This window comes from Herpailurus yagouaroundi, unplaced genomic scaffold, assembly GCF_014898765.1.
Source record: "Herpailurus yagouaroundi ecotype Mexico unplaced genomic scaffold, PumYag 186, whole genome shotgun sequence".
NCBI classification, from domain to species: Eukaryota; Metazoa; Chordata; class Mammalia; order Carnivora; family Felidae; genus Herpailurus; species Herpailurus yagouaroundi.
This window is the reverse complement of record NW_024412417.1, coordinates 48,043,327-48,061,365: the sequence shown is the minus strand read 5'-3', so window position 1 is coordinate 48,061,365 and position 18,039 is coordinate 48,043,327. Positions and strand designations below refer to the sequence as shown.

The 18,039-nt window shown below is 52.3% G+C and overlaps 1 protein-coding gene across 1 annotated transcript in view; it reads left to right on the top strand.

The window, feature by feature from the left end:
• ZC3H3 (zinc finger CCCH-type containing 3) overlaps positions 1–18,016 on the top strand; it is a 91,633-nt gene extending 73,617 nt beyond the window's left edge. Inside the window, 2 exon segments of the mRNA XM_040494635.1 lie at positions 15,203–15,387; positions 16,043–18,016. Of these exon segments, the coding sequence (XP_040350569.1) occupies positions 15,203–15,387; positions 16,043–16,541 (684 nt within the window). The 3' untranslated portion in view covers positions 16,542–18,016.
• Positions 18,017–18,039: the final 23 nt, after the last annotated feature.

Sequence of the window (18,039 nt, the reverse complement as noted above, 5' to 3'; positions counted from 1 at the left end):
AAAAAGTGCTGAGTCGTCGCCTTGTGCCTGAAGTACAAGTCCTCAAATGGGCCCCAGAGAGTTTATAATATTCCACTGAATCAAGTGAAATTGTTAACCTTGCTTCATAAAGCCACGGCTTGTTAAAGAGGCGCGCTCCCCTTTCTTGTGAATAATTTAGGCCGGGAGTAAATCTCTGCTCCCTTCCCTTTTCGGGGGCCACACCGCCGCTCTGGACAGCTCAGAGGTCAGCCTCCGCCCCGCCCACCGGGCCCTTGGTCTGACCCCTTGCCTTCGCTCAGGACGCACTAGCCAGACGACATGGGGTCGCAGTGGGTTGTCTCTCCACGGTCCCGGTGGTGGGTCCCCACGGCCGCTCGACCTGGCATCAGCCAAGGTGCCCTGCTTGTCCTCTGTCTGGATAACGTGTGTGTGTGTGTGTGTGTGTGTGTGTGTGTGTGTGTGTGTGTGTGTGTGAGTGCCCGGCCTGCATGGGGTGCCCAGCCTGTGTGTCAGTGCTCGGCCTGTGCATCAGTGCCTGGCCTGTGCGTCAGCGCTCAGCCTGCGTGGGGTGCCCGGCCTGTGCATCAGTGCCCAGCCTGTGTGTCAGGGCCCGGCCTGCGTGGGGTGCCCGGCCTGCTTGTGGGGCTCCTGGCAATCAGCCGAGTTGCTGGGGACACTCCCACCACGGCCCCTCCTGTCTCCTGAAGTGCCCTGCCTCACAGAAGCTCTCGTGTCCTCTGGCTCCAGAGTCACAGGCTGAGTTTGCATGGCTGTCATCAGCGACTGACTCTGCTGAGGTACCGTTGCTTAGGCTGAAATCTGTCCGGTGTGTGTGGGTCAGAGTCCTTCCACCATCCCCCTGCCGTCCTGTTCCAGGACCTGCCCCCTCCCAGGGCCACTGGGACCCTCTCCATCCTCCTCCTGGGTGCAGCTTTGAGGCCACCGTGTGGGAGGCCTGAGGGAGGCCCTGGGACAGGGGCTCAGGCCCTGGCCCCCCTCCCCGCACCCACCCCCCCTTCATCCTGCAGGGCCTCAGTTTCCTGTTCGGCAAGATTGGGCTAATGAGGGTCTCGAGGGTCTGGGGGACTGTGGTGATTAAGGCCCCATCTGCCCCCTTCCGAGTAGGCCTGGGGCAAGAGCAGGTGTCGCTGACTTGGCTGTGGTGTGAGGTAGGACGTCACTTAGTTTTCTTCCACACGGGGGGTCCTGTCCCCCAAAACCACCCGTGAAACCACCCCTGTCTCCACTCAGCTTTCTGTGCTGACGGCTCGGAGCCCGGAGCCTGCGTCGCATTCCGTGTCTCCCTCTCTCTCTGCGCCCGCCCCCTTCGAAACTAAATAAACGTTAAGAAAAATGTATTGAAGCCCAGCTTTATTGAGGCCCAGTGCACACATCACCTGGTTCCCCCGCTGCAAGTACACAGTCTGCTTGCCAGGATCCAGGTTTAGGACGCACGTGTCCGTCGCCCAGCAGCCCTTCTGCCGTCCGTAGTCAGTCCCACCCGCGCCCCTCTCCCGCCAGGCACGAGGAACCTACCTCCTTTCTCCGCAAACTCGTGTGTTCCTGGGCGTTTCATATATTGAAATCTGCGAACACATAGACTCTGTTGTCCAGCTTCTTTCCTTCCTTTTTTGTTTTCTTTGTTTGTTTGTTTGTTTGTTTTTTGAGAGAGAGAGAGCAGGGGAGAAGGGGAGAGAGGGACAGGGAATCTCAAGCAGGAGACACACTCAGCATGGAGCCCAACACGGGGCTTGATCTCACGACCCTGGCATCATGACCTGATGCTTAACTGAGCCACCCAGGTGCCCCTGGCTTCTTTTACGTTTTTGTTTTGGGGGGGGGCGGGGGGGGGGGGGGTTTAAAAAAAAAAAAAAAGTTTTTTTTTAACTTCTTTTAACGTTTATTTATTTTGAGAAAGGGAGTGAGTGGAGAAGGGGCGGAGAGAGAGGGAGAAAGAGAGAATCCCAAGCAGACTTCACACGGTCAGCGCAGAGCCTGACACGGGGCTCTATCCCACGACCCTGGGATCATGACCCGAGCCGAAACTAAGAGTCAGACGCTCAACCACCCGAGCCACCCCGGCGCCCCTTGTGGCGCCCCTCTTTTAACATGATTTTGAGGGTTGTCGCATTGTGGGCTAGATCAGGCCTGTGTTCTTTTTGTGGCTGAAAGCTGCTCCGTTGTGCTTGGACCACGCCGTGGCATTCGTCGGTCAGTGGGTGGACATTTGGGTTGTGTCCAGCCGGGGGCCGTTTGGAACAGTCCAGCTGTGAAAGGTGTGCACAGGTGTCTCTTGGGTAGACACCCGGGGGTGGTCTTGCTGGGCCACGTGGCGACTGCGGGTTGGACTTCCCGCGAACGTGGCCACGGCAGTCCACGTTCCGACCAGGAGCGGATGGGGGCTTCCTTCTGTCACGTCCTTGCCACCACCCGTCCCTACCTGTCCTGCGGCTTCGGCCTTGCTGATGGCGGGAGGTGGCTTCTCACTGTGGTTGCATTTTGCGTTTTCTTGACGGCGCGTGATGCTAGACGCATCGGCCGCCCCTCCGTCTGGTCTCCAACAGCTTTGACATCGGATTCGCAGAGCATACAATTCACCTATTTAAGTTACAGTGCAGTGGGTTTTAGTATGTTACATCATTCATCTTTTTTGATTGCAGTAAAATAAAGATAACATAAAATTTGCCATTTCTGTCTGTATGATTCAGTGGCATTAATCGCATTCACAGTATTGTCCAGCCGTCACCACTGTCTATTCCCAGACCTTCTCCGTCATCCCAAACAGAAACTGTGAACGTTCAGGGGCGACCCCCCCATTACTCCCTCTGGGCCTTGGGCACTGACTAATTTACGTTTTGTCTCCGTGAATCCTCCTGTTCTCAGATACCGGATGTAAGTGGAGTCACACGGTGTGTGTCCTTTTGTCTGGTTTCTTTCACTTCACGTGATGTTGTCAACATTCACGCACAGTGCGGTCTGTCGGTGCTTCCCTCCTTTTCGTGACCGAGTAACATCCCAGGGACGCCTGACCAAACCTCTGTCCATTCGTCTTGGGATGGACACTCGGGTTGTGGCTTTTGGATACCGTCGCCGACGCCGCTGCGAATGTTGTCACATAACGTCCATTCGGATGCCCGCTTTCGCTTCCGTTGAGCGGACCCCCGGGAGTGGAGCTGCAGGCTTATGCCGCAGTTGTGTGTTTAGCATCTTGAGGAACCGCCATACTGGTTGTGTTTTGCGTCCCTACCAGCAGTGTGTCGGGTTCTCGTTTCTTCGCATCCTCACCAAGGCTTTGTTGGCCTCACCCCTTTGCCTAAAAGCCACCTTCGTGAGTGTCTGCTTTCCCCTGGCAACTGATGACGGGGGCGTCTTGTCAGCTTGCTGACCGTTGGTGCATCTTCTTTGCAGAAACGTCCGTTCGGCTCCTTTGCCCACTTGTGAATGGGGTTGTTTGGGGTGTTTCGCTGTTGCTATGGACTTCTTTTATGTTCTGGAAATCAAACCCTTACCAGGAGAGGATTTATGACTGTTTTCTCCCATTCTGTCTTTTTATTCTCTTGACAATATACTGTGAGGCACAAAAGTTTCTCCTTGATTGAGAACACTTTATTTTCTTCTTATTGCCTATGCTTTTGATGTCATATCCGAGAAATACTTGTCAACCTGATGTCCCTGAAGCCTCTCCCCATGTTGTTGTTGTGGTTGTGGTTGTGGTTTTTTAATACGAGTTTAATAGTTTTAGTCCTGAAATTCAGGTGTTTGACCATTTTGAGTCCATTTTTGTGTGTAGTGTGAGATGAGGGCCCAGCGTTGGTCTTCCGCTTGTGGACAGCCGTGCACCTTCCCCTTTGAGTGGTCCTGGCACCCTCGTTGACATTCAGCTCATCATATACTTGGTGGCTCGTTTCTGGGTGCTGGGTCCTGTTCCATTGGTCTCGGTGTCTGTCCTGAAGCAAGTATTTTGATTACTGTAGCTTTATAGTAATTTTCGAAGCCAGGAAATGTAAATTTCTCAATTTTGTTCTTCTTCCCCAAGATTATTTTGACCTTTTGGGGTCATTTGAGATTCCATATGAATTTTAGGATGGACTTTTCTCTTTGTTTTTTAAAGACCCTTGGGGGACGCTCAGGGGGCTCAGTCAGTTGAGTGTCCAACTTTGGTTCACATCACAATCTCACAGTTCATGAGTTTGAGCCCCAGGTTGGGCTTACTGATGTCAGCGCAGAGCCCAACTTCAGATCCTCTGTCCCCCTCTTTCTCTGCCCCTCCCCTGCTCACTCTCTCTCTCAAAAATAAATAAAACATTAAAAAAATAAATAAATTTTATAAAAGGCCTTTGGGATTTTGGTAGGGATTGCATTGTATCTGTAGATCACCCTGGGTCGTATTGTCATCTGGACAATAGGAAGTCTTCCAGTCTGTGAACATGGGATGTCTTTCCATTAACTTAGACCTTCATCAATTTCTTTCAGCAGTGTTTTGTAGTTTTTAGTGTATCTCTTGCCTCCTTGGTTAAATTTATTCGTAAGGATCTAACATTTTTTGATGTTACTGTAAATGGAAAATTGATTTTTTAATTTCCTTTTTTTAGATTGTTCCTTATAAGTGGGTAGTGATACGTTGATTTTATGTGTGTGTTGATTTTATATCCCAGAGTTTTGTTGAATGCATATATTAGCTCTTACAATTTTTTGTGGATTGTTTAGGGTTTTCTATACACATGATCATGTCATCTGCTAACAGAGATAATTTTCTTCCTTTTAAATTTAGGTTTGATATGTATATACATACACGTGTATGTGTGTTTTCTTTAACTTTTATTTATTTATTTTGAGAGAGAGAGAGAAAGAGTGCATGAGCGGGGTGGAGCAGAGAGAAAAGGAGAGGGAGAGAGATAGCAAGAAAAGAGACAGAGAGAAACAGAGAGAGAAACAGAGAGAGAATCCCAAGCAGGCTCTGTGCCATCAGCACAGAGCCCAGTGCGGGGCTCAGTCCCATGAACCATGAGATCATGCATGACCCAAGCCAGAATCAAAAGTTGGATGCTTAACCACCTGAACCACCCAGGCATCCCTATGTTTTTAATATTTATTTAGCCTAATTGCTCTGGCTAGAATTTCTAGCACTGTGTTAGATAAACGTGGCAAAAGGGGGCATCCCTGTCTTGTTCTTCATCTTAAAGGAAAAGCTTTCAGTCTTTCAGCAGTTAGTACGATGGTAGCTGTGGGCTTTCGGGTATGATTCTTATCCTGTTGAGGAGGTTCCTTTTCTAGTCCTAGTTTATTTGATGTTTTTATTATAAAAGGTGTTGAATCTTGTTGGATCTTTTTTGAATCAATTGAGATGATCATGCGGTTTTCTTCTTCCTAAATTCTACCAAAGTAGCCAATCAGGCATACCGACCCCCTCTAATCACAGTTACGTTGGCTGGTTTTTGTATGTTGAGCATCCCACTGCTGAATTCAGCTTTCTAGTATTTTGTTGACGATTTTTGTATCTGTGTTTGTGACGAGCATTGATCTGTGGCTTTCTTTCTTGTGGTATTTTTGTCTGGTTGTGGTATCAGGGTAAAGCTAGCTTCACAGATTGTTTGGCTGTTTGTTGTTAGGAAGAATTCCTTACTCTTCCGTTTTTTGGAAGAATTTGAGAAAAGTAAGTGTTGGTTCTTCTTCACATGTTTAGTAGAATTCACCAGGGAAGCCCTCCGGTCTTGGGCTTCTCTTTATTGGGAGGGTTTTGATTACTGATTCGATCTCCTTACTATATATAGAGCTAGTCAGATTTTCTTTTTCTTCTTGAGTCAGTTTTGGTGATTGTGTATTTCTAGGAATTGGTCCATCTCATCTAAGTTGTGAAAATTACATGTGTAGGGTTGTTCGAAGTATGCCCTAATTATCCTTCTGATGTCTGCAGGGTCTGTAGTGATCCCTGTTAATTCCTGATATTGGAAATTTGTGACTTTTATCTTTTTTCTTTGCTTTGCCAGAGGTTTGTCAATATTATTGATCTTTTTAAAGAGCCAGCTCTTTGTTTCATTGATTTCTCTCATTTTTTTTTTCTTTTTGGTTTTATTGACTTCTGTTCTTATCATTACTGTTTCTTTCTGTTGCTTTGGTTCTGTTTTGGTCTTTTCCCCCCTCCTAGGGTCTGACGGTGGGAGTTAGACTATTGATTTGAAATTTTTCCTTTTTTTTATGTTTGTTGATTTTTGAGAGAGAAAAGAGCAGGGGTGGGGCAGAGAGAGAGGGAGACAGAGGATATGAAGCGGGCTCTGCACTGACAGCACAGAGCCCAACGTGGGCTCAAACTTACGAACCATGAGATCATGACCTGAGCTGGTGCCCCTGGAATTTTTCCTCTTGTATATGAATTTAGCTAGCTGAATCCTACCAATTTTGAGATGTATTTTCATTTAGTTCTGGTTGTTTCTTGTTTGTTGTTTTTTTCCGTTTTTGTCCACCGCACCCCCCCACCCCCCACCACCACCGCCGCCACCACCTCGAGACTTTCTTTTTGATCCACAGATTATTGTTTTATTTCCAAGTGTTTGGAGATTTTCCTAATATCTTTCTGTCATTTTTTTTGTTTTTTGTTTTTGAAGTTTATTTATCTATTTTGAGAGGGAGAGAGAGAGAGAGAGAGAGAGCGCCCGTGGGGTAGGGGCAGAGAGAGAGAGAGAGGGAGAGAAGCTTCCAAGGAGGCTCTGCACTGACACAGTGCAGAGCCCAAAGCAGGGCTTGAACTCATGAACCGTGACATCATGACCTGAGCCCACATCAAGAGTTGGCTGCTTAACTGACTGAGCCACCCAGGTGCCCCTCTGTCATTGAGTTTTAATTTGAGTCTGTAGTGGTAAAGAATACACTGTGTATGATTTTAATTCTTTTAAGTTTCTTGGGCCTTGTTGTATGGCCCAGGATATGCTTTATCTTAGTATATACTCTGTGAGCACTTGAAAAGAATATGTATTCCAGTCTCGTTGAGTGAAGTGGAGAGTTTTATAAATGGCGATTAGATTTTGCTGGTGAAAGGCACTTTTGAGTTCTTCTATGTCCTTGCTGACTTTCCATTAATTGTTGGAAGACTGATGTTGAAGTCACCATCTGTCATTTTGGATTTGTCTCTCCTTTCATATCTATCAGTTTTTATTAAATGTATTTTATAGGGGCACCTGGGGTGGCTCAGTCGGTTAAGCGTCTGACTTCAGCTCAGGTCATGATCTCGCGGTTTGTGAGTTCGAGCCCCACATTGGGCTCTGTGCTGACAGCTCAGAGACTGGAGCCTGCCTTGGATTCTCTGTCTCCGTCTTTCACTGCCCCCCCCCCCAACTTGTGCTCTGTCTCGCTTTCTCAAAAATATAAAATAAAATAGAATAAAATAGAATAAAATGTAAAACTTTCTGAGGGTTTTAACAACAAAAAAAATGTATCTTCTAGCTCTTTTATTTGGTGCATGTAAATTTAGGATTGCTATGTCTTCTTGTTGGATTGATCCTTTTATCAGTATAAAATGTGTCTCTCTGGGGTGACTGGCTCAGTCGGTAGAACATGTGACTCTTGATCTCAGAGCCGACCGTTGATCTCAGGGTCGACTCTTGATCTCAGGGTTGTTGAGTTCAAGCCCCGCATTGGACATGGCATAAAAACATGTCTCTCTGAGATTTTCTTTACTCTAAACTCTGCTTCAGGTGTTATTCATGTGGCCACTCCTGCTATCTTTTGATCCATGTTTGCATGATATACCTTTTTCCATCCTTTTACCTTAAGCTTACCTATAGTATTGTATTTGAAGTGACTTTCTTATAAACAGCAGATAATTGGATCATGTTTTAAAATTTACTCTGCCAATCTTTTAATTTGTATATTTAGGCCATTTACACTTAATGTGATTATTGCTATGGTAGGGCTTCAGTCTGCAATTTGACTTCTGTTGGTTTCTGGTTTTTGTTCTACTTTTCATTTCTGTGTTTTTATGGGTTACTGGAACAATTTTAGAATTTTGTTTTGATTTATCTGTAGTGCTTTCAAGTGTGTACATCTTTCTGTAGCTTTTTTAGTGGCTGCACTAGGCATTGTGTTGTGTATCCATAACTTATCACAGTCTACTGGTGTAGAAACCTCACCTTCCTTTATGTCCCTTTACCCTTCCCGTCTGTAACCACCTTACATATGTCCTCTACAGACATTTAGAACCACAACAGACACTGATAATTTTTGCTTCCATAATCAAACATAATTCAGGAGACTCGAGGAAAGTCTGGTATGTTTACCCGTGGTTTGGTTATCTTGGCCTGCCTTCCTGTCACTCCAAGGCTTGTCTTTTATCGTCTCCTTTCTGTTTCGAGAACGTCTATAGTCATGTTTAGGGCAGATCTGCTGGTGACAAATTTTCTTGGTTTTCCTTCATCTGAGAATGTCTGGATTTCCCCCACATTCTTGAAGGCTATTCTTGCTGAATATGAGATTCTGAGCTGATAGTTCTGCCCCTTCAGCTCTTGTAAATGTTATACCACCTCCTCTGGCCTCCATGGTGCTTTAGGAGAAATCACTGTCATTTGAACTTTCCTGCACAGGTGAAGAAGTGTCATTTCTCTCTGGCTGCTTGGAGGATTCTTTATAGCTTTTACAAGTTTGACTATGATGCAGGGTTTCGTGGATTTCTTTGCTTTTTACTGATTGGGGTTCGCTCAGCTTTCTGAATCTGTAGGCTTATGGTTTTTGCCAAGTTTGGGACATTTTCAGCCATTACTCTTGAGTTCTTTCTTCTTCCCTTCCACAGCTCTGGGTGCATGAGAGCTGTGTTCCCACAGGCCCTTGAGGCACCATCCATGTTTTAAAGTTTGCTCGTGTCACTCAGATTGGTTAATTTCTGTTGCTCTGTCTTCTGATTCACTGACTCTTTCCTCTGTGCCTCCCTTCTGCTGTTGAGCCCATACAGGAGTCTTTTTTATTTCGGTTATTGTGCTTTTCAGTTCTAAAATTTCATTTGGTCCTATCTTACATCTTCTTTTTCTTAGTCGAGACATTCTATATTGTCATCGTTTCCAGCATGTCTTTAATTGCTTGTTGAAACACGTTTATGAGGGTGCCTGGCGGGGTCAGTCGGTGGAGCGTGTGACTCGATCTTGGGGTCGTGAGTTCGAGCCCCACGTTGGATGTAGAGATTACTTAACAATAAAATCTTAAAAATAAAGACAAGAAACACATTTATCATGCTCCTTTAAACTCTTCGTCAGATAAGCCCAACACCTCTGCAGTCTCATGCCGACAGGCGCTGATTGTCTGCAGTTGCAATTGCATTCAGTCTGAGGTCGTACCTTTTTCCAGTATGCTGAGTCCTTTTCTGTTGAAACCTGGACATGTTGGCTGTTACAGGGGTCTGGATCTTGTTTAAACCTTCTGTTTCAGCCGGCTTCCTGAGACACCAGGGGTGGGATGGGAGTGGAGGTGGTGACGCACCCCTGCCAAGTACAGATGGAAATCCAGGTTCCCCACTTGACCTCCACTGGGAGGGGAAAGGGCCCCGCAGCCCCGATTCTTCAGGGCCTACTCTGGCCCCACCCCAGCAAGGCAGGAAGGAAATCCTGGATCCGAGGGTCCGTGGGCCCCCAACAGCCTTCTGTCCACCTTCAGAGTCTTCCTGCCCTTGTCACGTGTGTAGACGTCAGAGCCCAGCACAGACAGTCATTTACCGTGTTTAATAAACTTGTCGTTTGTAGTCGGGCGCCTGGGTGGCGCAGTCGGTTAAGCATCCAACTTCAGCCAGGTCACGATCTCACGGTCCGTGAGTTCGAGCCCCACGTCAGGCTCTGGGCTGATGGCTCAGAGCCTGGAACCTGTTTCCGATTCTGTGTCTCCCTCTCTCTCTGCCCCTCCCCCGTTCATGCTCTGTCTCTCTCTGTCCCAAAAATAAATAAAAAACGTTGAAAAAAAAATTAAAAAAAAATAAACTTGTCGTTTGTAGTAATTGTGGATGTACCCAAAAGCTGCAGAGATGGTGCAGAATCCCCACACACCCTTCCCCCGGCCCCCTGCTCTGAACCTTCACCACAACCAGCACCCAGCCATCAAAACTAGAGAAGTAACACTGGGCGTATTGCTCCCGGCTTGAGTCCAGGCTCTGATTGCACCTTACCCGGTCTTCCACAATTTCCATTTTCTGTTCTAGGATATCACATTGGATTCGGTCACCAATTTGGGGGTGAATGACTGAGTGAATGAGGCAGACCTTAACCTAAATAGCCAGGGAATGGATGAGGTAGATGCCTTCGAGAAGGTACAGCGAGAAGGAGGGGTGGAGAGGGAGGGGAGTGTGGGACTGTCTCCAAGGTGGGGAAGGGGTGGCTTTGGTTCTGGAGGGTGGGAGGGAAGCCGGTGAGTCACTGGGGACAGGACTGATGAGCCGGTTCTTTGGTGTTGCTGGCGGTGGAGGTGGGACCCGGCCCCCTGGAGAGCGGGGGTGGCAGTCTGAGGACGGAGATGGGCTGGCACGACCCAGGAGGGGTGGGAAGGCTGGTGGCTGCCGTGGACGAGCTAGGTGGCAGATTTGGGCCGAGACAGCCCACCCGAGTCCTGTCCCTCCCGCACCAGCTCTTCTGCGCTCCTGTCTGGCCTGGAGCAGGCAGCCGGTGGGGCCGGGGCCTGGGAAGGGAGCAGGGACCCTGGGAGCCCCTCGGTGACTGTGAGGGCAAGCACGGGTGGGCAGTGCGGTCGGTCCTGGCCTCTCATGGCCTCACCCCTGTGAAATGGAATGTGCTTCACCGAAGGCAGGCTGGCGTGACGCAGGCTCCGCCTCCGGCCCGCGCGGGGATCAGGGCTGTAGCGCGTCACTGGCAAGGCCCCCGGCCCGGGTCTGGAGGGCACTGGTCTGCTGTGGTGGACAACTGAGATGGCTTCCCTGCGACCTCTGCCTGTTCACACTCGTAGACCAGTTTTCTTGCCCACACTTGGTGACGTTCAACCTCTGTTTTTCTTTTTGACCATTTGAAGGACAAAAGGTTACCTCATTGCATTTTTTAATTTGCCTTTACTGGATTTGATGAGGCAAAGTGCCTTCCCTGTGTTTGAACCTTTTCTGCCTCCCTTTCTGAAAACTAGGTGGGGTTTTGTTGGGGTTTTTTAAATTTTTAATTTCTCTTTAAATGTCTATTTTATTTTTTGAGAGAGAGAGGGAGAGAGAGCACAAACGGGAGGGGCAGAGAGAGAAGGAGACACAGAATCCGAAGCAGGCTCCAGGCTCTGAGCTGTCAGCACAGAGCCCGATGCGGGGCTCGAACTCAAAGACGGCGAGATCATGACCTGAGCCGAAGTCAGACGCTCAACCGACTGAGCCACCCAGGCGCCCCCTGTTTTTTTTGTTGTTTTTTTTTTTAAGTGAGGGTGGGGACGTTTTTCCTCTGGGTTGGTTTCCTCTTGTGGATTCACAGGAAATTTATAAAATCTAAATATGAACATAAAAATACATAAATATGAAACATTCTGGACGTTAATCTTTCGTCAGTCATATAAATGGCAATTATCTTCTTTGTAATTAATTTTTTTCCTTTTTTGTGGTGTTATTTTGAAGAACAAAAGTTCTTAATTTTAATGGAAATGACTTTCTCGGTGGTGAAGGTTTGCACATCTGTGTCTTGCGGGAGAAATCCTCCTCCTTCCCCGAGCCCCTAGGCCGGCCTTTCACATGTGGGCCCGGCCCCTTTAGTCCCGCCCGGGACAGCTGTGCTGTATGTAGGGTCGGGCCCAGGGCCGTCTGTCCCTGTCCCCGGGGTCTGCAGGCAGCACCGCGAGGTGGGCTCCCTGCCCTGTTCCTTATGTACCCTTGAGCCGGCTGGTGCTCCGGGATCACTTGAACTTCGCGGTAATTCCTGGTCATAGATCCTTTCACCTTGTTCTTCTCCACAGCTGTTTTCACTCTCCTTGCTCTTTATCCTTCCAGAAATAGATTGGAGATCCAATGTGGGCTAAAAAAATAAAATAAAAAGTTGGAATTTTTATGGAGATTGTCCTGAATCTCTGTCTCGGTTTGGTGGGAATTGGCCCTTGTCTGCCCGCCTGTGAGTGAGCCGGGCATCTGGCTCTTATGTAGGCCACTCGTGTGCTGCCTTTTACTGAAGTTCTTCTGTACCTTTGTTAGATTCATTTGTCACTTTTATTATTTTTATAAATAACAAATTAAAAATTCTTATTTTCTGAACGTTCATGGGTATCTAGACGTGGAATTCTTTATATTCATTTTGTTTCCAGGAACCTTGCTGAACTGTATTAGTGATTGTTATAATTTATCCATAGATTCTTTTGGGTTTTCCTAAAGAAATGTATCTTCTGCAAATAATGGCCATTTCTTCCCGCCTTTTGAGTTCAAACGTCTTTTCTTTCTTTTTCTTGTCTCTACTCTGGCTATGACCCCAGCACAATGTACCAGTGATGGGAGTGGGCTTCCACCCTTTCCCTGTGACAAGTGATGCTTTTGGAACATTCTTCTCAGAAACCTTTTATATTAAGCTGAGAAAGTACCATCCAATCAGTAATCTGTTAAACTTTGAATTCATGCTGGATTTATTAAATACTTCTTGTAGCTGTTGAGGTGATCATATGATCCCATGTGTGGAGTCTGTTAATGTGCAAAATTCTGCTTGTTGATTTTCTAATGTTAAACTAACCTTGCATCCTTGAGGCACACTCGTCTTAGTCCTGGTCTGTTAGTCGGCAGGACTCCCATTTGTTTATAATGTGTGTGTGACCTTTGAACCCTCAGGCATGAGTGCAAATGGCCTCTGTGATCTTATCCGGTCAGGTTTTGTTTTTAGGAGTGCCCCAGCCCTGTCACCGGGTTGAGGAGTGTCCTCTCATCCCTGTTCTGTGGACCAGTTCCTGCAGGGTTGGGTAGTACACTGAATATTGGTAGAACTTCCAGGAAAACCCTGGGCTGGAACTTGCTTTATTTTTTAACTACTGGTTCACATGCCTTTATGGCCATAGGAGTATTTGTCCAGGTTTTATTTTTTTCTTGACAGTTTTTCTGGAATTTGTCAGTTTCATCTGTGTTTTCAAGTTCATTCGTGTAAAGTTTCTTCTTGATGTTGTGTTGGCAGCGTTTTGTTGTTCAGCACGGTCACCAGCTACGGCCCGTTTGTCCTTCGTCGTGTTCTGTGCTGGCCTCTTCGTCTCCCAGTCCGTCTTGTTGGACAAATTGATTCATTTCTTCAGAGAACCACCTCTCGGCTCTCCTGGGTTTGCCCCTCTTTTGGTATTTCTTTCCTTTCTGTTTTTACCTTCTGTTTCCTTCCCTCTGCTGGGTTTGGGCCATTCTGCCGACAGAAGCCTGCAGGCTGCGACCTGTCTCCCGGCGCGGGAGCTGCTCCTGACGCGTGGCTCAGTACTGGCGCCCAGTTCTCACCGTTACCTCATTTCCGTGATTCCTTGTTTGACCCGTGGAGAATTTAGTAGCGTGTTTCTTCATTTCCAGGCCTTTGGGGGGCTTTCTGGGGCCCCTGCGTGGTTGTTTGGCTTTGCTCCCACACCTGTGGGCTTCGTCTGGACGAAGACGTCCTGCCTTTGAAATTGGAGGCTCCGTTTGTGTCCAGTGTGTTTCTGAGTCGCTTTTTGTCCATCATTGTCCTTTCTTGACGGCCTGTGGATGGTTTGGGAACATTCTGTACCTTCGACCCTCGACGTGTGGCTGTCCCAGGGAGGGGGCCAGCTCAGACCAGCACCATCCAGTAGGCCAGATGTGAGCCACACCTGAGATTCTGAGTTTCCTTGTGGCCACCTTAGAAGAGTAAACGCAGAGCAGGTGAAATGAATTGTATTAACCCGACCCGTCACACCTTTCACCGCACAGTCACGGAGGAGACATCGGTGTGGCCTTTTATGTTCGTCCTTGTCTGCCGAGCCTGCAGCACCGCCGTGGCTCGGAGCCTCCGCGTGGCTCGTGGTCTACACATGGGACAGCATGGGCCCAGCCGGCCGCCCCCCGATATGCACTCAGCATCCGGGTCATCTCTTGTCCGGTGCCAGGCTCTCTCCACCCACCACTCCCCTGCAGAAGGGCCCGCCGCCCGCCCTTGCCCTGGTACACCAGTGCCCTGTACTCTCCTGGTCTTAGAGCGGAACCCACGGCGGCGGGGCCCCTGTGTTTCAGGACCCCGTGCCCTGAAAGCAAGCGAGCACACATCAGCCTTCTCTCGGGGGCAGGGGGGGCTAGCTGGGAGGGGGGTGCAAGTGTGCGTTTGGGGGTCCTGCTGCCCAGATGGCCCCACCAGCTCCGGCCCCCTGGCATGAGCATGAGGGGCTTCCAGTCCATTGGTGGCAGCCGAGGGGCAGGTATGGGGCCTGAATGGGGCCAGTGCCCAGATTGTGCTCAGAGAACGGGCACGCACTCCGCGGGGTCCTCAGCCAGGCTCTTTGTCCTGGGTGCTGGGAGCAGGGCCCAGGTCCAGGGCTCCGGGGACGGGCTTCCAAGAGGCAGGTTTCAGAGCTGTTGCCACATATTTCCAAGTGGTTCAGCCAGCACACAGCCTCCCGGACTGGGTGTGAGCACTGCGGCCTGGCTGCTTGAAACTCAGCTCTGGGCGGATTGGCGGGGCCCCTGCAGTGGGTCCTGTCAGGACAGTGTCTCTCCCGGTGGCTGGTCCAACACGAGGGACACTTGCTACATTCCACACACACACGCACCCCCATTGTGCCCCCTAAGACTGGCCATGGGCAGGGGCTTCCTGGCTCCCTGTGGGCCTGGTGGGCGGAGCTGAGGCCCCATGCTGCACGGAGCACCTGCTGGATGGCGCGTCCCAAGCCGGGTATAATTAGCCGCCGTGACAGGTGGGGTGGATCGGGTGTGCGGCTGGCCTCGGCCGACCTGGGCACCCCTGGGCTTGGAGCCTAAACGCCATGCATAAGGTCCTCCACGCATTGAGCCTCCCCCCACGTCTCCATCTTCAGCCAGGATGGGGTGCTGCGGTCCAGAGAGGGGATTAGTGGCCTGAGAATTCCTACACCAGCCTAGGAGACCCCTGGGCCAGCCCGGTCCCTGCCGTCAGTCCAGCCCAGGGCCCTTCTGATCACCCAGGGGGCACGGGTGGGTGGGGGCGCAGGCTGCTCTGGCCTGGGGGTTTCAGCCTTCCAACAGGAAGTCTCTGGCCCTGGGGGACTGAGCAGGCAGGGCCGCCCCGCCTGGTGCAGAGGCCTTGACCTGCTCACCCGGCTGCCCTCTTCCCCCCCGCAGTGCAAGAAGAAGCACACGCTGCTGTGCCCCGACTTCTCTCGCAGGGGCGTCTGCCCCCGGGGCGCCCAGTGCCAGCTGCTCCACCGCAACCAGAAGCGCCCTGGCCGGCGGGCGGCCTCAGCCCCGGCCCCGGAGCCCAGCAGCGCCTCACCCAAGAGCAAGGCCGCCTCCAGCCACGGACCCAGGTGACGGGGCCAGTGGGTGCTGTGTGTGTAAGCTTGGGACAGTGGGGGGGGGGGGGGGGGGGGAGGGGGGTTCCGGAAGCAGTCCCTCCCCACGCTGGGAGACCATCCTCACGGGGAGACCCTACACCCCATCCCAGCTCTTAGAGCTTCAGACCCAAAAAAAACCTCAGTTCAAAGTTGAGGATCCAGTGACCTCCAGAGGTGCCCCACCCTACACCTCCAGGCTGGACAGAGCCAAGGACATCCCTGGCCCGGACCAGCCTATGTGGGAATGCCCAGTCCCTGTCCCATGGAGGAAGGTGGCGGCTTCTCAGCTACCCACTCCCACTCCCCAGGAAAGGGAAGATTCTGGGTGATACTCGTGGCTGGGGTCCCACGTGCTCACCTGTCCCGTGAGTGGACTGTGGCAGGTGAGGGCAGGGTCAGTGGGAACCGGGGCTCACCGGCCAGGCTCACCCCAGCTGCCTCAGGCCAGAGGCCCCTTGTCGTCACCGGCCGGTCCTCTGGGGCCGAGGGCTGGCCTCAGACCTGGATGGCGATGCCCGGTGGCTGCTGGGACAGGTGCCGCATAGCTGGTCGGCTAGTGCCCTCAGGACTCCAGCCCTGCCGGGCGGCCACCCACCCTCACACTTCTGCTCCCCTTCCTTTCCCACAGGAAGTCCTCGGCTGCCCAGCGCCCCACCAGACAGACGCCCAGCTCCCCCACCTCCGTGGCTGCTGGCTCAGCCTCCCCTCCCTCCTCCCCAGGGGTGTTAGCTGCAGCCTCGGGCTCTCCCCTGTCAGCAAAGCCTCCCTCCTCCCCCTCCCCTTCCTCCACCCCCTCCTCTTCCTCCCCCCTCTCCCCCTCCTCCCCCACCCCTCCTTCCCCCTCCCTGTCCTTGGACCAAGAGGAGCTGTCTCTCCGGGAGGAGGCTGCCTCTGCGGCGACGAGCTCCAGCAGCCTCTCCAAGCTGCCTTCCTTCATCTCCCTGCAGTCCTCGCCGAGCCCAGGAGGCCAGCCCAGGGCCCGGACCCCCAGGAGCCCCCCAACTAAGGACTCAGGTAGGCAGCTTGGCCCCTTGAAGCCCGGCGTGGCACGGCCGGGGGCTCTTTTTCAGTGCTCCCCACAGCCCCACCGGGTCAGGACTCCCAGGTGGGGCCCGGATGGTTCGTGAGCGCCCCGCATGGGCTGGGGCGCTGATGGTGCCGCGTCCGCCCCCCCCCCCCCCCCCCCCCCCCCCCCCCCCCCCCCGCTGGCAGGGGTGCGCCTCGGGCCCACGGGGACAGAGCTGGCCAAGGTGTGAGCGCAGTGGCGGCCGCCCGCACAGGCCACCCCAGCCGAGGGCTGATTTAATTAGAAAGCGCCCATTTCTGTTAATTTGTTCTGGAAGATCACCGCACACTCCTGGAGAGAACAGATGTTCCCTCTCCCCCGATGAACGTTTGGGGCTTGGTAAATGGCTCCACTCAGCCTTGTTTAGGAGAGAAAAGAGGATTTTATGGCTGCAAACGACCCTTTCTGTAAACATTTTACAGCTCTCCACGCGTTTGAGTGACGATAAACCCCACGCAGCTCGGCGGGCTGCAAATTTGCGACCATACGGCCATCATTTTATTGTCATATTTCACGGTCGTAACGTTAATGGAAGATGCTTGCCGCAGCCTTCCCTAACGGCCCCGCTGAGCACGCTCAAACGCCTGCCTCCGAGGGGCCGGGACCCGCGGTGCCTGTGTACAGCCCCCCGCCTCGGGGCCGCAGAGCCTCGGCCAGGCCCTCCACCTGCCCGCCTGGGACCAGGGCATCAGCACCTTCCGTCCGGGTGGGCCTCCCTGGGGTGGGGACGGGGCGGATGGGGGCCCTGAGGCAGCCAAGCCCAGTGCCAGTGGAGGCTGGCCCGGGAGAGGCCGCAGAGACTCCCGCTGGCCTCGGAGGCCCCATCAGCCTTCATTTCCTGCCCGGGCCTCCCCGACCCTGGCCGGGGCCAGAGCTAGAGGGGCAGGCGGAGGCAGGCCCAGGCTGGCTGGCTGCACCTACTCAAGCAGTCACCCAGTAGGGGTGAGGCCTGTGGGCAGAGGCCAGTGCAGTGTGCAGGCCTGGAGCCCCGGCTGGGTGGGCTTGGCTTCTGGGCTCTGGCTCGGCCCAGCCGGTGACTGGAGTCCTCAGCCCCGAGTGGGGGCCCAGGAGGAGAGGCGGGCTCCCAGGGGCACATAGAGAGTGCCGTGCCTGTGGGCAGCCACATGGAGGCGCCCGTGGGCGGGGGGGGGGGGATGCCAGCCTGAGCCCTCATAACAGAGGGCGGGCACTGACTCCCAGGGAGCGCGGGGCACACAGGGTAGGGACCCCCGCGGACGTGACCTGACCGTCTGCCCCCGGGCCCCTGCCCACCAGACCGCGGCCTCTCCCTCCCTGTCCCTCCTGCCCCCAGGCCCTGTCACCGCACCGGGGACCCAGGTCCCTTCCCCCCTGCTCAGCCGACCGCTCACACGTGTGACTTTTGAGGTTGAAGGCACAGCTCAGCCTCCACGTGTGCGTCTGGCAGCCGTGTTGCAGGTGGGAGGGGAGCCGTGGGTCTCGGAGTCTGGCGCAGGCGGCGTGCACCTGGTATTTATAGCTCGGCCGGCAGATCGCTGTGGCTCCTGCCTGGGACCCGGCCTGGCCTGCGTGCGCAGGGC